At 44.7% G+C, this 14,291-nt stretch overlaps 1 protein-coding gene across 1 annotated transcript in view; it reads left to right on the forward strand.

Annotated features, from left to right (window-relative positions):
• Positions 1-360: 360 nt before the first annotated feature.
• Positions 361-14,291, forward strand: part of UMODL1 (uromodulin like 1) — a gene marked incomplete at both ends in the record, with an annotated part of 42,903 nt that continues 28,972 nt past the window's right edge. Inside the window, 7 exons of the mRNA XM_084226338.1 lie at positions 361-538; positions 7,333-7,494; positions 7,901-8,007; positions 9,943-10,135; positions 10,941-11,081; positions 11,848-11,964; positions 13,246-13,500. Of these exons, the coding sequence (XP_084082464.1) occupies positions 361-538; positions 7,333-7,494; positions 7,901-8,007; positions 9,943-10,135; positions 10,941-11,081; positions 11,848-11,964; positions 13,246-13,500 (1,153 nt within the window). The remainder of the gene's footprint in view (positions 539-7,332; positions 7,495-7,900; positions 8,008-9,942; positions 10,136-10,940; positions 11,082-11,847; positions 11,965-13,245; positions 13,501-14,291) is intronic.

A 14,291-nucleotide genomic window follows, 5' to 3' on the forward strand; every position in this document is an offset into this window, starting at 1 on the left:
GGATTAAAAGGGAAAATAATTTAGGTGTCCTTTCTTAATTGGATAGTTTAGCCTTAAAAGACCTTGTAACAAGAGATAGTTGTGCCCTTTTTGTGCCTTGCTAGTGAAATGCTGCAGAACTCACTGCTGCGAGGCTGTAACAGTGATAAGAAACAATAAACACCTGAGTGTGAACAAGAGCTATCATCTCAAGTGCCCTCAATCCTGACCTCGACAGAGGTAGAAAAAGGAAGCAAAAAACCAGCAGGGTGACAAATTAATGCTGATCCTTTTCTTTCCTGTTTCTGTTTCCTAGAAAAAGGCCTCTCTTTGCTAGGGTACCACCTGTGCAACTACACCCTGACCAAAAGTGTGCTTAGAATGGTTGCCTACCAGAAGTCCTATGAGAAGAAGACATCCTGTGGAGGGTGGATCCCGTGGATGGTGTGTCCCCAGACACACCACAGAACAGAGTTTCACAGTGTTGAAGTCCCTGAAACCATCACCCTCATAGATTGCTGTGAGGGATATGAACAAGTTGGACTCTACTGCTCTCTAGGTAAGTTTTAGTTAGATTAAGAGTGGAAAGGAATGCTTCTTTTGCTCTTTGCCACCTCTAGTCACAAATTCACTGAACTTCCAGAGAGCCTGAGGAAGGCACCTGCTTGTTGGGCCTCCAAGGGCTCATTACCTGCCCAGGTTCAGGGCAATACCCCTGGCCAAGAGCAATAATTCACTGTCTGGTGCTGTCTGCTCTGAGCCTGCCTGCATTTACACCAGGAGCTTTCTCCTCAAAAGTAGTTCAGGATGCACTTGGAATAACATTTCCTTTGATGTGGAGCAGGGTCTGTTCCCAGAATGCAAACCTAATTTTGGTTCAAATTTAAAACAACCTCTGACCTCAGGGCAATGTGATACCAGAAGCTTTCCAACCACAACTAGACTAGGACCCATTTTCTTAGGAGTTCCTTGGTTACCTGTGACTGTGTGGGAGGTCTGAGAACTGGTGAATTTTTTGGTGGATCTGATCTAACATCTGAGTGTTGATAAGACTCTATTCAGGAAGACTTTGTCCCCTTTGTCTCAAGATGGAAGCTTTTCCCCCTTCCTATATCAGGGTTACCAGCTGTCAGTCAGAAATTCCCAGTTGTATCAGAACTTGAGACATAGATGGAGGGGATTCCTTGGGGAAAAGGAACTTTCTTTTTCCAGTGGATAAATTTAGATGCTTTTAAGATGAGCAGGCATCTTGAATTATCTAAATCAGAAAAAAATTATCTAAATCCAGAAAAGTTCTGCAGGATGTAGTTTTGTCTCCTATTTTCAGTCTGACATTACATTTTCTTTATTTCCACTTTTCAGTATGGACCTGAGCATTTGCATAACCCCACACAGGAACAGCAGATGAAAGGAAAGGTCCTGTTGCATCCCTGGCCCTTGTTTTGGGTCACAGGACTTGGGTGACTCAGATCTGTGGGAATGTCCCCAAACCTGCTCCTGCAGAGGATCATGTGGCAGGAGGGGGGTGAGCCATATGTCCTGTCATGGGATCTGTCATGAACAATGTGCTCATCCCACATTTAAGTTGCTTCAGAGCATTGGAAAAAGAACTTCCAAACATTTATTTTTCCCCCAGGCCTTTTTTCCACAGTCACAGGTAGAATGTTGTGTCTCTAGCAGGATTTTAACAGGATGGGAACACAAAAATGGGTGATATGTTTTATTTGTTCCTAAAATGATTTGCTAGAGAAGAGAAATTAAAGCATAATTTCTAATTTCCTGTATCCTGCTATTGTTTGGCTCTATGGCTGTTGTGGAGTCCCAGCAAAGCAGAATTTGAGCTGCAGGTTGCTGTGTGCCCAAGCAGATTTGTCAGACAGGCAAAGGACCTGCTGCTGATCATCTCTATTTTCATGCATCAGTTACACACTGGGGAAAATCTCCAGTGCATCTAATTATGGTTGAAAAGGTACTTCAGTGAAGTCTTTTGGATTTACAGACATGTGCCTACATGTGTGCCTGTAAGTATCAAATGGCAAGACTGAGAGGCAATCAGAGAAAATGGCTTTTTAATTCTGTAGTACAAGGAAAGAGCTGTGCCAGCTAAATGTGGAAAAGTCACCATGGTTGCCACTGTTTGCACAAGAAATTCAGGTGTTTCTGAACCTCTGAAAATCTAGACCATCTTCTTGTGTGGAAGAAAAGCATCCTAGTAATGCTTGAAATATTTCTTTCCCAGTATAATTTTGTCTCTTAAAAGCATCTCTAGGGATATTTTAGGCTTGAGAGCTGTTGATGATTCTGTTTCATCCAACATGAACAAATCTGTAAACCTCTTGTAAAGCTGAGCTGCAGAATTTCCACCCTGCCCTTGCCATGTTGTTGATGGGCACTCTGGGCAAGTTTGTCCATGAAATACTGTGGTCACCCTGACACCTTCTCCTGTAAAACTTAATTTGGGAATATTTAAAACCATTTAAGGATTTGTATGGCTTCTAGGTGATTTCCATGTTTACATTATTCTGGTATCTTTGCTTTTCAGGGCATTAGTCATAAATTCTGTGAATGGTAATGCACTGTCTAGACACAGTCTTAAATAAATGATGAGAAGAGAAACTGGAACTGCAGAAATTACTGCACAGCACACTGCTGAACTGCTGTTATTTTCTTCTTGACATTATCCATGCTGGCATGCTCCCCATCCTGCCAGGGGTGGAAAGGTCTCCATGACCTTTCACAGCAGCCTGCTCCTGGCCACTCCTCACCTTCTCTTCCTAGAAGGAAACATTTACCCCTGCCTGGGATATGGCAGGCCCTGCTTTTATTATTTCTTTACTCTAGACCACTGGTCAAGTTGCTCTGGCAGCTCTCACTAGTTGTGTGTCTGTCCACCAGAATAGTGTTAGAGTTGTACACACAGATTACTTTGACATTTTAAAATAACGGCTGGAAAGTTAAATATCGAAAAGTTAGGAAGTGCTGGAATGAATTCTTAAGGTAGAATTAAATTTAAAAATAATTGTTTTTTCTCCTTTTGCCCATGCCTACAGATCAGTGAACCCTTTAAATTACCTGATCCAGCTCTGCAGTGCCCCAAGGACCACATTTCCCAGTGCCCAGGGATGATGTAGCCCCTCTGAGGAGCATCCCAGAGTGTGCCACCCTGACTTCCACATTCAGTGCTCTGCTCAGCCTCTCACTGAATAGAGAATTATTTATCCCCTCTGAAGGTGAATCCTGGGGGATTCACAGGCAGCAATTTGCCTTCACGAAGGCAGTGGGAAGAGAGGGAGCATCTGTGTCGTTCACAGATGGGCAACTGAGCTGCAGAGAAACTGAGATCAAACCATTCTGTGTTGGTTTCAGACCTGCTTTCAGACACCTTGGGTGCAGTTTTCATTTCTTCATGGATTCATTCTGATTTTCATGGTGCTTAGTGCTGCTTTTAACAGCTTGTATGGTTGAGGCGCAGGGCTGCAGGTCAAGCTCATGGACCTGTGAAACCCTGAGGGCTGTTTCACCCCTACAAAACTTCTCCCAGCATCTTGTCCTTTAGGTAGAGATAGGATCCAGCTCTCCAGGCTTGTTTCCAGCTGCCTGGATGGATGCTATGGTTATTTCTCCTGGTGGCTGGCTTGCTGCCCACTTTCCAGCATAAGATGAAACCAGAGAGCTCCTTATCTGCCATCTAACCCTGCCTGATCCCCAGCTAGGGAGGGAAAGAGTGCATCAGCACATGATGAAGGCTGGGTTTTAAGCACACACATACAAAAATACCTTAAAATAAGAAGGCTCAGGACAACTTTAATTGTGAAGTTTCTTGAGAGCACTTGATTTGCAATGTTAAAGCCAGGCTTTAATCAGCATGCTTTGTATGTACAATTTCTGAAGAAGTCTTTTTCAGAAATTTTCAGAAAAACATTTTCAGAAAAACAACTCCAAAGTGGAAAAAAAAAAAAAAAAGGCTCTTTGTAGGTGTCCAGGCAGCTCCTCAGCAGGGCTGGGACCTTCCAGAGCTGGCATGCAGATGTTCCCATGCTGGCTGTAACCAGAGCAGCAGGAGCTGGCCACAGCTGTCCCTGTGCTCGGCTGTCACACAGCCAGGGGACAGTGGTGTCACATATGGGCAGCACTGCAGCATCAGCCTGGGGTGGGAAGGTGCCAGAATGTCCTGTTGGACTTCACCCAGAATCAGGTGGCTCTGGCTGCCCTGCAGTTTGTGTCCCTTGTGTGCCCCCAGCAGCTGCAGAAATGGGATTATTGACATCCCTGCCTGTTCTCCTCAGTGTCTGCTGATGGGAATCCTGTCTGGGATTGCCTTGTCTCTTTTTGAGCCCTCTGAAGCTGTCTGTCTCCACACCCCTTGTGCTGACAAACTGCAGGAGTTCCCTCCTCTTTGGGCAAAGAAGTGAGTTCTTTCACCCATTTTATTATTGTGGGCTCTGGTGAAAACCTTCACCCTGCCCCCTGCCTTTGGGATTTTGTAAACCTTGATCACATCCCCCCTTTGCCTTCTCCCCTCCAAGGCAAAAGGAACACCCAGAAAGGGTGTTAAAAATTTGTCAGATGCTGGATCAGCACAATTCCTAATTAAACCCCTGGAGAGGCAATCAGGATGGAAAACATCCACCTGAGCAAGTAAAGGCTACCAATGCTCAAGGACCCCAAAATCAGGCTTGTGTGATGAAAACTGCCAGCCTGCCTTGGGAAAAGACTTCCCCTGGGGCTTCCTTGGGGTGCTGTTCACAGGGGTCCCCGGGACGAGGGAAGAGATGAGGATCTGACTCCATGTTTCAGAAGGCTGATTTATTATTTTATGATATATATTACAGTAAAACTATACTAAAAGAATAGAAGAAAGGATTTCATCAGAAGGTTAGCAAGGAATAGAAATGGAGTGGAATGATAATAAAATCTTGTGACTGACCAGAGAGTCCGAGCCAGCTGGGCTGTGATTGACCATTAATTAGAAACAACCACATGAGACCAATCCCAGATCCACCTGTTGCATTCCACAGCAGCAGATAATCATTGCTTGCATTTTCTTCCTGAGGCCTCTCAGCTTCTCAGGAGGAAAAACCTTAAGGAAAGGATTTTTCATAAAATGTGTCTGTGACGCTTCCTCTGTAATTTCATAGATTTGTCTCCACCTTCTGATACCTGAGACAAATGCAGGGTGCTGGTCCCTGGCTCCACCACACCCTCTGGAAGAAACCATCCCTTCCAGATGGAAGGAGGGAGGGGAAGGGGGTTATGGCTGAGCTAATGTTGTCCCTCAGCATCAATCTCCTGGGAGATGCCCCATCCTGCAGCCACAGCAGATCCAGCAGCTGTCCAGAGGCAGGCTGGCAAGTGACCTTTGGTTGCTAAGCTGCAGTTCTGCTTCCATACATTTATGTAAATAAGAGAGGAGAAAAGCCTGTACTTCATCCAAATGACACAGAGTTGGCTGGCTCGCTCCTCACTGCTTGCTTGGTAGGTGACTGTCCCCAGCATGACTGAAGGGGAGAGCATAAATTGAATTTCCAAAGTGCATCTGGTACAATTAGGCAGGAATGTGAAGTGAATCCATCTCTGTTTCCGTTGATCTGAAAAAGATGACCTTTTGATTTCAGATAAATGGCTCTGTGGCAGCCAGCCAGGATTCAATAGTGTTTTCTGAGATTGCATGGGACTCATTAAACCATTTACACTGCAGTTAAACACACACACACAAAAAGAGACCCAGGTGGGAAAAAAAAAGCCTGCTTTGAACCTCAAACCTGCTTGAACTGCACTTGAATCTCAGAGCTGGAGGAATTTCCTCCCCTGGGTCCAGCTGCCTGGTTTGCACAGTAAGGAGCACTGGTGAATAGGGAATGTTCTAGCACGAGGAAATCCCTGGGTACTCGTGTTTGTGCAAAATCCAGTGTGAGAGGCTGCTTAGCTCCCTGCCCAGGAGGCTGAGAAGGAGCGATCACTTGAGGCAGGGAATGTATGTGGGACTCAGCTAAGGGCAGCTGAGGCTGTTTCACACCTGAATGTGGCAAGAGGGAAATTTCCAGGAGAAGGACCTGATTGGGGGAACCACCTGGAGTGCCAGCACCAGAGAGAGGAGCACCTGGAACGTGTATCTGGCAGCAAGTTATGTAGATTCAATTTAAATCTTGGTTAATCAAGATAATTTCCCTGGCTGAGGCTGTATCACACCTGAATGTGGCTTTGAAAAGCAAGAGGGATATTTCCAGGAGAAGGACCTGTTTGGGGGAACCACCTGTGGAGTGCCAGCCCCAGAGAGAGCAAGACCTGGAACGTGCATGTGGCAGCAAGTAATGTACATTCAGTTTAAATCTTGGTTAATCAAGATAATTTCCCTGGCTAAGAAGGTTACTTGGCTGAGGTCAAAAGTGCTTGACTCAATATCCCCTCCTGCTTCTCAGAAACCTCACATTTGGTCTCATCCAGAGCCTTGGGATAACAGAAATTGTAAACCCACAGAACTGACTGTTCATAACAGATTTATAGTTTGCTGTGGACTTTTCACTTGCTATGGGTTTTATTACGTCAAATGTGGTTTTCCTGCACCACAACTGTTCCTATTGCAGCAACCAGGTTCATTTTTCTCCTGGCTGGCTTCAGTTGCTCAGTAAAGGATCAAAAACCTGGAGGTGCAAAATGAATGGAAAAGAGATTTCTTTCAGGTTGCTTAGAAAGAGCTGAGCATTACTTGGAGCTGTGTTTGAGAGTGTCGGTAAAGAAGCGAGTTTGTAGGCCTTGGAAATATTTTCTCTTTTCCTCCCTAGAAGAGATTTTGTGCTGGCACTGACCCAGAACCACTGTCTGCCCTTGGCTTGGGAATCAGCTGCCCTCTCTGCAGGGCTCTCTGGTGTGGGCTACCAACCTCCAGGAGTGGCCAGCTGGAAAAGAATTACTGCAGCTAAGGTTAAATTTGTGCCACAAAATGTTAAATGAAAGTTCTCAATTCCTATCTTACACAGCACCTGTTTTCTTTGATCATTATATATTATTTGGATTAGTCACAGCTGATATCAGGCATGTTTTCTGTTTCTCAGTGCTTCAGTGTCTCCACATTTAGAAACTTACCTATGAGCCCATCCATCCATAATTATTAATGGAAAGTTAGGAACTCAAAATTTCTGTAACAGAAATGTCATGGACAAGAGAAAGATCTGAGAATATTTACATCCTTGAAATGAAATAATGATATTTTAGGCTGCTGTTTTCTTCCCATTAAAAACTCAGAACAGACACGCTTCTAAAATGAGGAGGAGGTGTTTGGTATAAATGAAATATCACAATTTTATGGAAAAAAGTCTCTGTATTTTTGTTCTCAGAAATGTTTTTGTTACTTAGCACTCAATAGATCCAGTGTATTTGCCTCAAGACCTGGTGTTTGTCCAGTGAAGGATATGGAAACATTTGATTATCCTTGCACGTTCGATACTGAATGTCCAGGGCTGAAAAAATGCTGCAGCTCATCCAAAGGAGCAGGCTGTGTGGATCCCATGCCAGAGGGTATGTTACTGATAAATTCAACACTGCTTCTAATAGAAATATCCTTCATTTTCCCTCCTGAGGGTGGGAGTGGGCAGGAAAACTGTTACCATAGCTCTTCCTAAAACAAATACGGGAATCTGCCTTGGATGGGTTCCAGGATTTTCAGCTTCAGTGCTTGCACCCGTGAGCACTGAGTGGTGTGTGGGTGCTGTGGGTCCAGCAAACCTTCCCTGGCTCCTTCTCCTTGGCTGGCTCCCCTGCCTGTGGCATATGGCAAACGAGGCCCTAGCTGGGCTGTTTGTGGGGCCCCCAACATTTGCCAAGTGAAATCTTGCTTGGATTCCTCAGAGCCTCCCTGAAGCTCTGTGGCCTTCTGTAGCAGCAGACCTTAGATGACTTGGCTGTTTTATTTCCTACACTGCAGGGAGGATGTTCTGGTACAACGTGACAGTGCTTGTGAAAATGGATTTTAGTGAATTGATCCGAGTGGATTCCCACCTTCTGAATCATTCCCGCCTTTTGCACTCCGTGGTATGTGCAAAAACAAACTCTTCCCTCCTTGTGCCCACGATTCTGTTACTCAGGGGTCACTCTTTGCTCCCCCTTGGTTCTGCCAGATTGATTTTTTTTGGCCCTATTTCTGATTATTTCTGTATTTCTGATTATTTCTGTATTTCTGATTACTGAATGCCAGCTGCATCCTTAAGCAATTAAAGTAACATTGATTTATCAGTTTCTTCAGCAAATTTTTCAGGTCTCTTCCAAAGGCAATTGGAAGAGACCTGAAATTCAGACATACTGAAATAAAGGGGGTTTTCTGCTCAAGTAGCTCAAGATTGCTCCAGCTTTGTCTCAGTTCAGTTTTGGGCCTATGACAGACTGGGACCAGATTTCAAGACTTTCAAAACATGATGTTTTCTGATACAGAATTTTAAGTTAAGCCTTTCCAAGACAAACCTATCTGCCGTAATCCGCTGGCACTGGTGGGCAGGAGAATAGAAATGATAACAACAGCATGGTTGTCCTTCTTCCTCCTATCTGATTTCCCCTTCTCATATCCTAAAAAAGCAAGAAACCCTGGTCCTGTTGCTGTGTAGTGGGGAGTAGGGGTAAGGATCCACCAAGGCTTTTACATCTTGGTCTAAAACAACCGATGTGAAAGTCAAACACTCAAGAAATGGGGAGTTTAGGTGAAGCTGTTCAATGAGCTGCTCCTCAGCTGTCCTGCTGTCTGTCCCACTGACTCTCAGTGCTCAGCCCACCTGCAAATCCCTTCTCTCATTCCTGACTCTCAGCTGGGATGGCTTGGTCTCTCTGGGGTCTCTCTGTGCCTCTTAATCCCACCCCTCATCCTGAGTCTATTGCTTTTCCTATTTTTCTTTCTATTCCCTTTGCCAGCAGTCCATTTAACTGTTCAAAGTAAGAAGTGTTGGACAGCTTTATTGCAGGTGAATTGTAGTGGCCTGTGTAATTTATTGTAATCCATTGAGACTTTGCAAAGCAGGACTTTTCCCACCTCCTCCTGGGTTACTCCTTGTCTTGGTTTGAACAGACAGGTGTCTGCTAAGGAAGGCAGGAGCCTCCTCTGAAATGGAAAAATGTAAAAAAAAACCCCTCCCTATGAATTATTATAATTTTGAAATTAAAAGACTGTCAGGCAAAGATATGGGAAAAGGAATAAGAGTTCTTTCTTAGGGAAGAAAATAAAAATAAAATAAAAATGTAGTAATACAAACCAGCACTGCCAGAGTGAGAGCAGTCGCTGTCCCCTGTGTGTCAGGGTGGGGGCACAGCCCCATCCCAGGGGGGCTCAGCCCTCCTGCAGTGCCAGCTGTGGTTCTGCTGCAGCAGGATCCTGCACAAGGGGGGAGTTTTCCTCTGCAGCTCCAGGGCTGCTGGAGATGGGCCTGCTCTCCCTCTGGGAATGCAGGGCAGGAGAAAGCTGCTCCTCTGGGAATGCAGGGGGCAAAGGCTGCTGTGCTGTTCCAGGGCAGATTGTATCCAGGTAGGAATGCTTGGCTCCTGCCCTGGGCGCAGCATCTCCCCATGGGATGATGGAATTTGATCAGCCCTGCAGGGACACTCACTGGCCATGGACAGCAGAGATCTCCTGCAGGGAGGATGGGCTGTGGGAGAGAGAAAGAAAAAACTGCCCAGGGAACAGCAGAGAACTGCCCAGCTCTGACAGGTGGGAAGTAGAATACACACACATCTTACAACCCAGGACACTCCTTCTGCCAAAGCATTTTGAGATCAGCTCCACACCTCCCTGGGCTTGGCATTTCAGTAACATAAATCTCTGTGAAATGTGAAAATAAGAACTTACCTTGCATAACTACAGGCCTAAACCACTTTGCCATGGTTTCTGAATTTCTTCCTACACTCAGATTATGATAATAACCACTGCATAATTCATGTGCTGGGAAATGACCAAGGTGCTCCAGTGTTTGCTGCCCTGTTTTCCAGATCACTGGTGCATTGCAGCCCCTGAATGCCTCTGTGCACCACATCCAGAGTAACCATGGGGACATCTACGCTGGGACAGTGGCCTCCCAGCTTCTCCTGGGCATGCAGCATCCAGCTCCTCTGGCAGAGGTTTCCTCCTCCCTGAAGGCCATGGCGAAGCGTGTGTATGAAGTGATTGACACACAAGTGCAAGGTCACTGACTGTAATCCTGTCACATTTTAAGGAGTTTGTTCCTCTTCACTTGGCATCTCATTTATATAACCATTAATTTGCTTTCAAAGGTAGCACAGAGGATCTTGCAAACTTTGCAAACACAGCCCTGACCTTTCTGTTATAGGATGGAGAATTAATGATTATTTTGGAGTGAATAGTTTGGAAGGGAATGCCTCTGAAACCTCAAGTTTATTTTATCCCAGTAACATTGTGTTTCAGATGAAAAAGCAAATATGTGCATATTTGTAGCACAATCATTAGTTGTATTAAACAGGCTCTTTAAAAACCTGTTTTCTTGGGAAGCAAATATATTACTTCCAGTAGCTTGTATGAAACAAGTTATATTTGTAGTCTGCTAATTACTAAAGCATACTACTACTTACTTTTTAAATGTTACATAAACATTTCAATATATTAATTTTAAATTATGTCAGGCTATTTATTGCTCTGCAGTTGTCTGAACATTTTCACTCCTGAAATACATTCTTCTTATTCTGTGTTTGCTCAGTCCAGCTTTCAGTGAAATCTCTGGGTAGTCCTCCTTCCTCCTGTCCTGACATCTCAGGTTTGGATGGCATCCTACAGGTGTAAGCAGGAGCTGCCCCTAATTGTCCTCTAATTCCAAAGAATTGGGGTAAAAAGTGATAGGGTGGTAACATCCAGAGTGGCTTTAACAGCATTACTGCAGATTTACATTGACTTTATCATAGCCAGAGCCTGGTTTACACACAGTGCAGATCAATCTTGATGCTGCTCTTGATGCAAGGTGTGTTGTTCTTCCTAGATGTCAATGAATGCTCCTATGCTGAATTCAATGCTTGCCCTGAGAAAAGCAGCTGTGTAAACCTGGAGGGTTATTACAGCTGCCAGCCCCAGCATGAACAAGCCCCTGTCATCCCTCACTGGCTGAGCCCAAGGAAGGAAGGTAAGAAATGCAGGTCTCACCCTGGGAAGTGCTGAGGATGTTCCTGCAGGACTTTGTGCTGCTTTGCAGGAGTCACCTGCAGGAATTTCTGGTGCACGAGTGTCCCTTCTCTTCCTGTTGGGATAAAATGCCACATAGACCTGTTACCTATTTCTGATGGCAATGCAGAGTATTTATCTCACAGTCCCTCATGTTTCCTCTATTTCACCCTCAACTGTCCTCACTCATCTGCCAAAACCTAAAACTTCAGACCCTGCTTCTCAGAGCAAGTCACTTGTTGTCAGTGCAGCTCCCCAGCCTCTTGAAAACAATTAATGGTATTATTTCTATTTTCTTTGTTCCTGTTTTGACTGCAGCCCGGACTCAGTGCTTGTATGATCCCACCCTGAGCTCCTGCACTGCTGCTGAGCTCTCTGCTGCAAGCAGCTGGAGTTTGGCACTGGCTGAAATAATTCCTTCTGGTACCAGTTCAGCAAAATATACTTACAGCCCACAGACATCAATGGGCCTGCTAATAGGCTTTAAGATAATGAGATGAATAATTGCTTGCAGATTCAATGCTTTAATTAGAAAACAATTTTACAATCCCTTAATCTCAAAAATGAAGATAATGTATTACTTTATGCTTTTGTGATATGATAACACTTTTAGGTTTTTTATTTATATTACTTCTATTGCTTCTTTTCATGTAGAAAACCTGAATGGTATTATTTTGGATTTGTCTTCTTAGACATACTCAAACTCTGATAATATGATTTTCCCCTAGGCATTGTAGCATCTACTCCAAGTTCAGTAAATGCTGTTAGCACTGGCAGTAGTTCTCCTTCTCTAAGGAAATCAAGTCTCTTGTCCATAACCAACCAATCTACAGATGCTGGGTGCTGTAAGTAACCTTGGATTTTAATAAATGTTTATGTGATTTGTGATGGGAACAAACCTCAGTAGATTTGTGTTTATATGGGTGATCCATCCCTTTCCGGCAAGAGTTATTACAATCCTTTTAACAACACCCTGTTCTTCTGTGGGAGGAAACAGATTTAAGTTGTTCTTTGAGAGTTCAGAGAAACAGGCTGGGTATTCTTGATCTTCATCCACAACTTCTGATCGAAGCTGAAGCCAGAGGAATTAAACTGAGGCCCCTCTAGCACAGGGGGGGAGTGGCTTTGGGGGTGTTTGGAGCCACCTGGCTCAGAGTGCTGGGAAAAATTGAGTTCTATTGATGAAAACAATTTATGAATTTATGAAAACAGCCTTTTCTCCTTAGTCTAACCATTAGCATGAAAGACTTGAAGCTGTGGCAGCAGTGTGCTGTGGTCTCTGGGTTAGAGTGGGGTGTGATGCTCATCTCTCCGGGCCCCAGCTCTCTCCAGCAGAGGCGTCTTGTCTGGGCTCTCTCTCTCGAGCCAGACAGACTGGCTCTGCTGCAGGGCAACTCATCCTACCCAGCTTAAACACCTCCTCCTGCCAGGACTGGGATCATTTCTGAAGGGCCCTGGCTTTTCCCACTGTCATTCCACACTGGATCAGAGTGGAATGACAGGTGAAGTGCTGCACTCTCCCCCAGCCTCTGTTAGCTGGGCTCTGGGGGGGTTTGCCAGGATAAATCCAGGCAACCTTTGCCTGAATGGGGACATTTTGATGATTAAAGTGACAAGAGGCAAAGCAGGTGTCAGCACATGTAGAGTACCCAGATCACTCTTCCAAACTTATTGCTGTTGCTTGCACCTGTAACTCACTGGCTGATTATTTCTGTGACTGGAGATTTGGAGGAGATTAGATTATCCAGAGGAACTGGGGCTGCCTCATCCCTGGAGGTGTTCAGGGCCAGTTTGGATGGGGCTCTGAGCAGCCTGGTCTAGTGGAAGGTGTCCCTGCCCATGGCAGGGGGTAGAGCTGGATGATCTTTAAGGTTCTTTCCAGTCCAAACTATTCTGTGATTCTATGACTCAGTAGAAAGGCATATAGTAACAGGAAATAAAAAGGTTAAACACTAAATCAGTTACTCTAGTGGGGTGGTTCATGGATGAGGGGATCTGCTGGTGTGAGAGGGGCAGATTCTGTCCTGACCCTGTTGACTGCCAAAGTGCTTGTCTGTAGTGGATTTAGAACAGCACAAGGTTTTAAAAGTGAAATGTTGCTTTTTCTGTGCCAACTCTTGCAACAGATCCCTCTGCAATTACAAACCATCAAATCCTCAGCGTTACCAGCAACAGCTTTGAAATGTCCTGGCTTGTCAGTTCCACTCTGAACCACACTTTCCAAGTCCAGGTGGCCAAGGGCAATGAAACTGTGCAAAACCTGAAGACAGAGGAAATGCAGATGGATGTGTCTCACTTGGAAGCAGGTGTGATGTATTCAGTAGAGATCAGCTATGAAACTTGTGGAAAAACTATTATCTCCCATCAAAATGTTAAAACAGGTAAAGAAACATTTTAAAATACATATATATAATATAGTAAATCTCTGTCTTCTTCCTTCTCCTCCTTCCATCCCCACTCACTTGCAGTTCAGCAATGATCCTTTGGTCCTCACTGGACAACTTTTTCATCACTTTTTATTTCAGCTGCTCCAGCATTTGTCCAATCCAGAATATCAGGCAGCAGAACTTTGGCCTTAGTTGATAAAGCAGTGCTGGAGCTGATTAGACTATTACAGATATCAGGCTAAGCTCTAATTCTTTTTTAAAAATTTATTTCTTTGGTGTCTGGCACTGCTTTCTGCTGCCATATCCATCTCCCAGCAGGCCTCATTTTTCCCTGGTTGATGGCTGTGCCAGAGGGAAATCCAGGCAACTGGTTTGTCAAGGGCTCAGCTGAGCTAACAAGAGTGCCCAGAGGAGGGGCAGATTCTGCTGAATAAAGGATTAAAGAGAATTACAAGGACTGAGTAAGAAAGCTGCAGACTACCTGCCCAGTGCTGTTCAATTAACTGGTGGTGGGAGCTTCCTGAGGCCCTAGTGTGTTGATCAAACATCATTTTGCTTTTTCTCTAGTCTTAAATTATTTCCTAAGCCTTTATTTCCATGCAAATAGAGAAATAAATCTCTCCCCTTTTTTTCAAAGAGCAGGCAGTGAACTCTTTATTACTGACCACAGTGGGAATGCTGCTGTTCATGTTTATCCCTAAGAGCCTTCCCTTTGATGAGATGAGGGATGACTCCAGTTTGGGTCAGAAGGAAATTACTCTCTTTGTGGAGGGAAAGTAGGAGGT

Source organism: Fringilla coelebs (assembly GCF_963513975.1).
Source record: "Fringilla coelebs genome assembly, chromosome: 2".
In the NCBI taxonomy this organism is placed as follows: domain Eukaryota; kingdom Metazoa; phylum Chordata; class Aves; order Passeriformes; family Fringillidae; genus Fringilla; species Fringilla coelebs.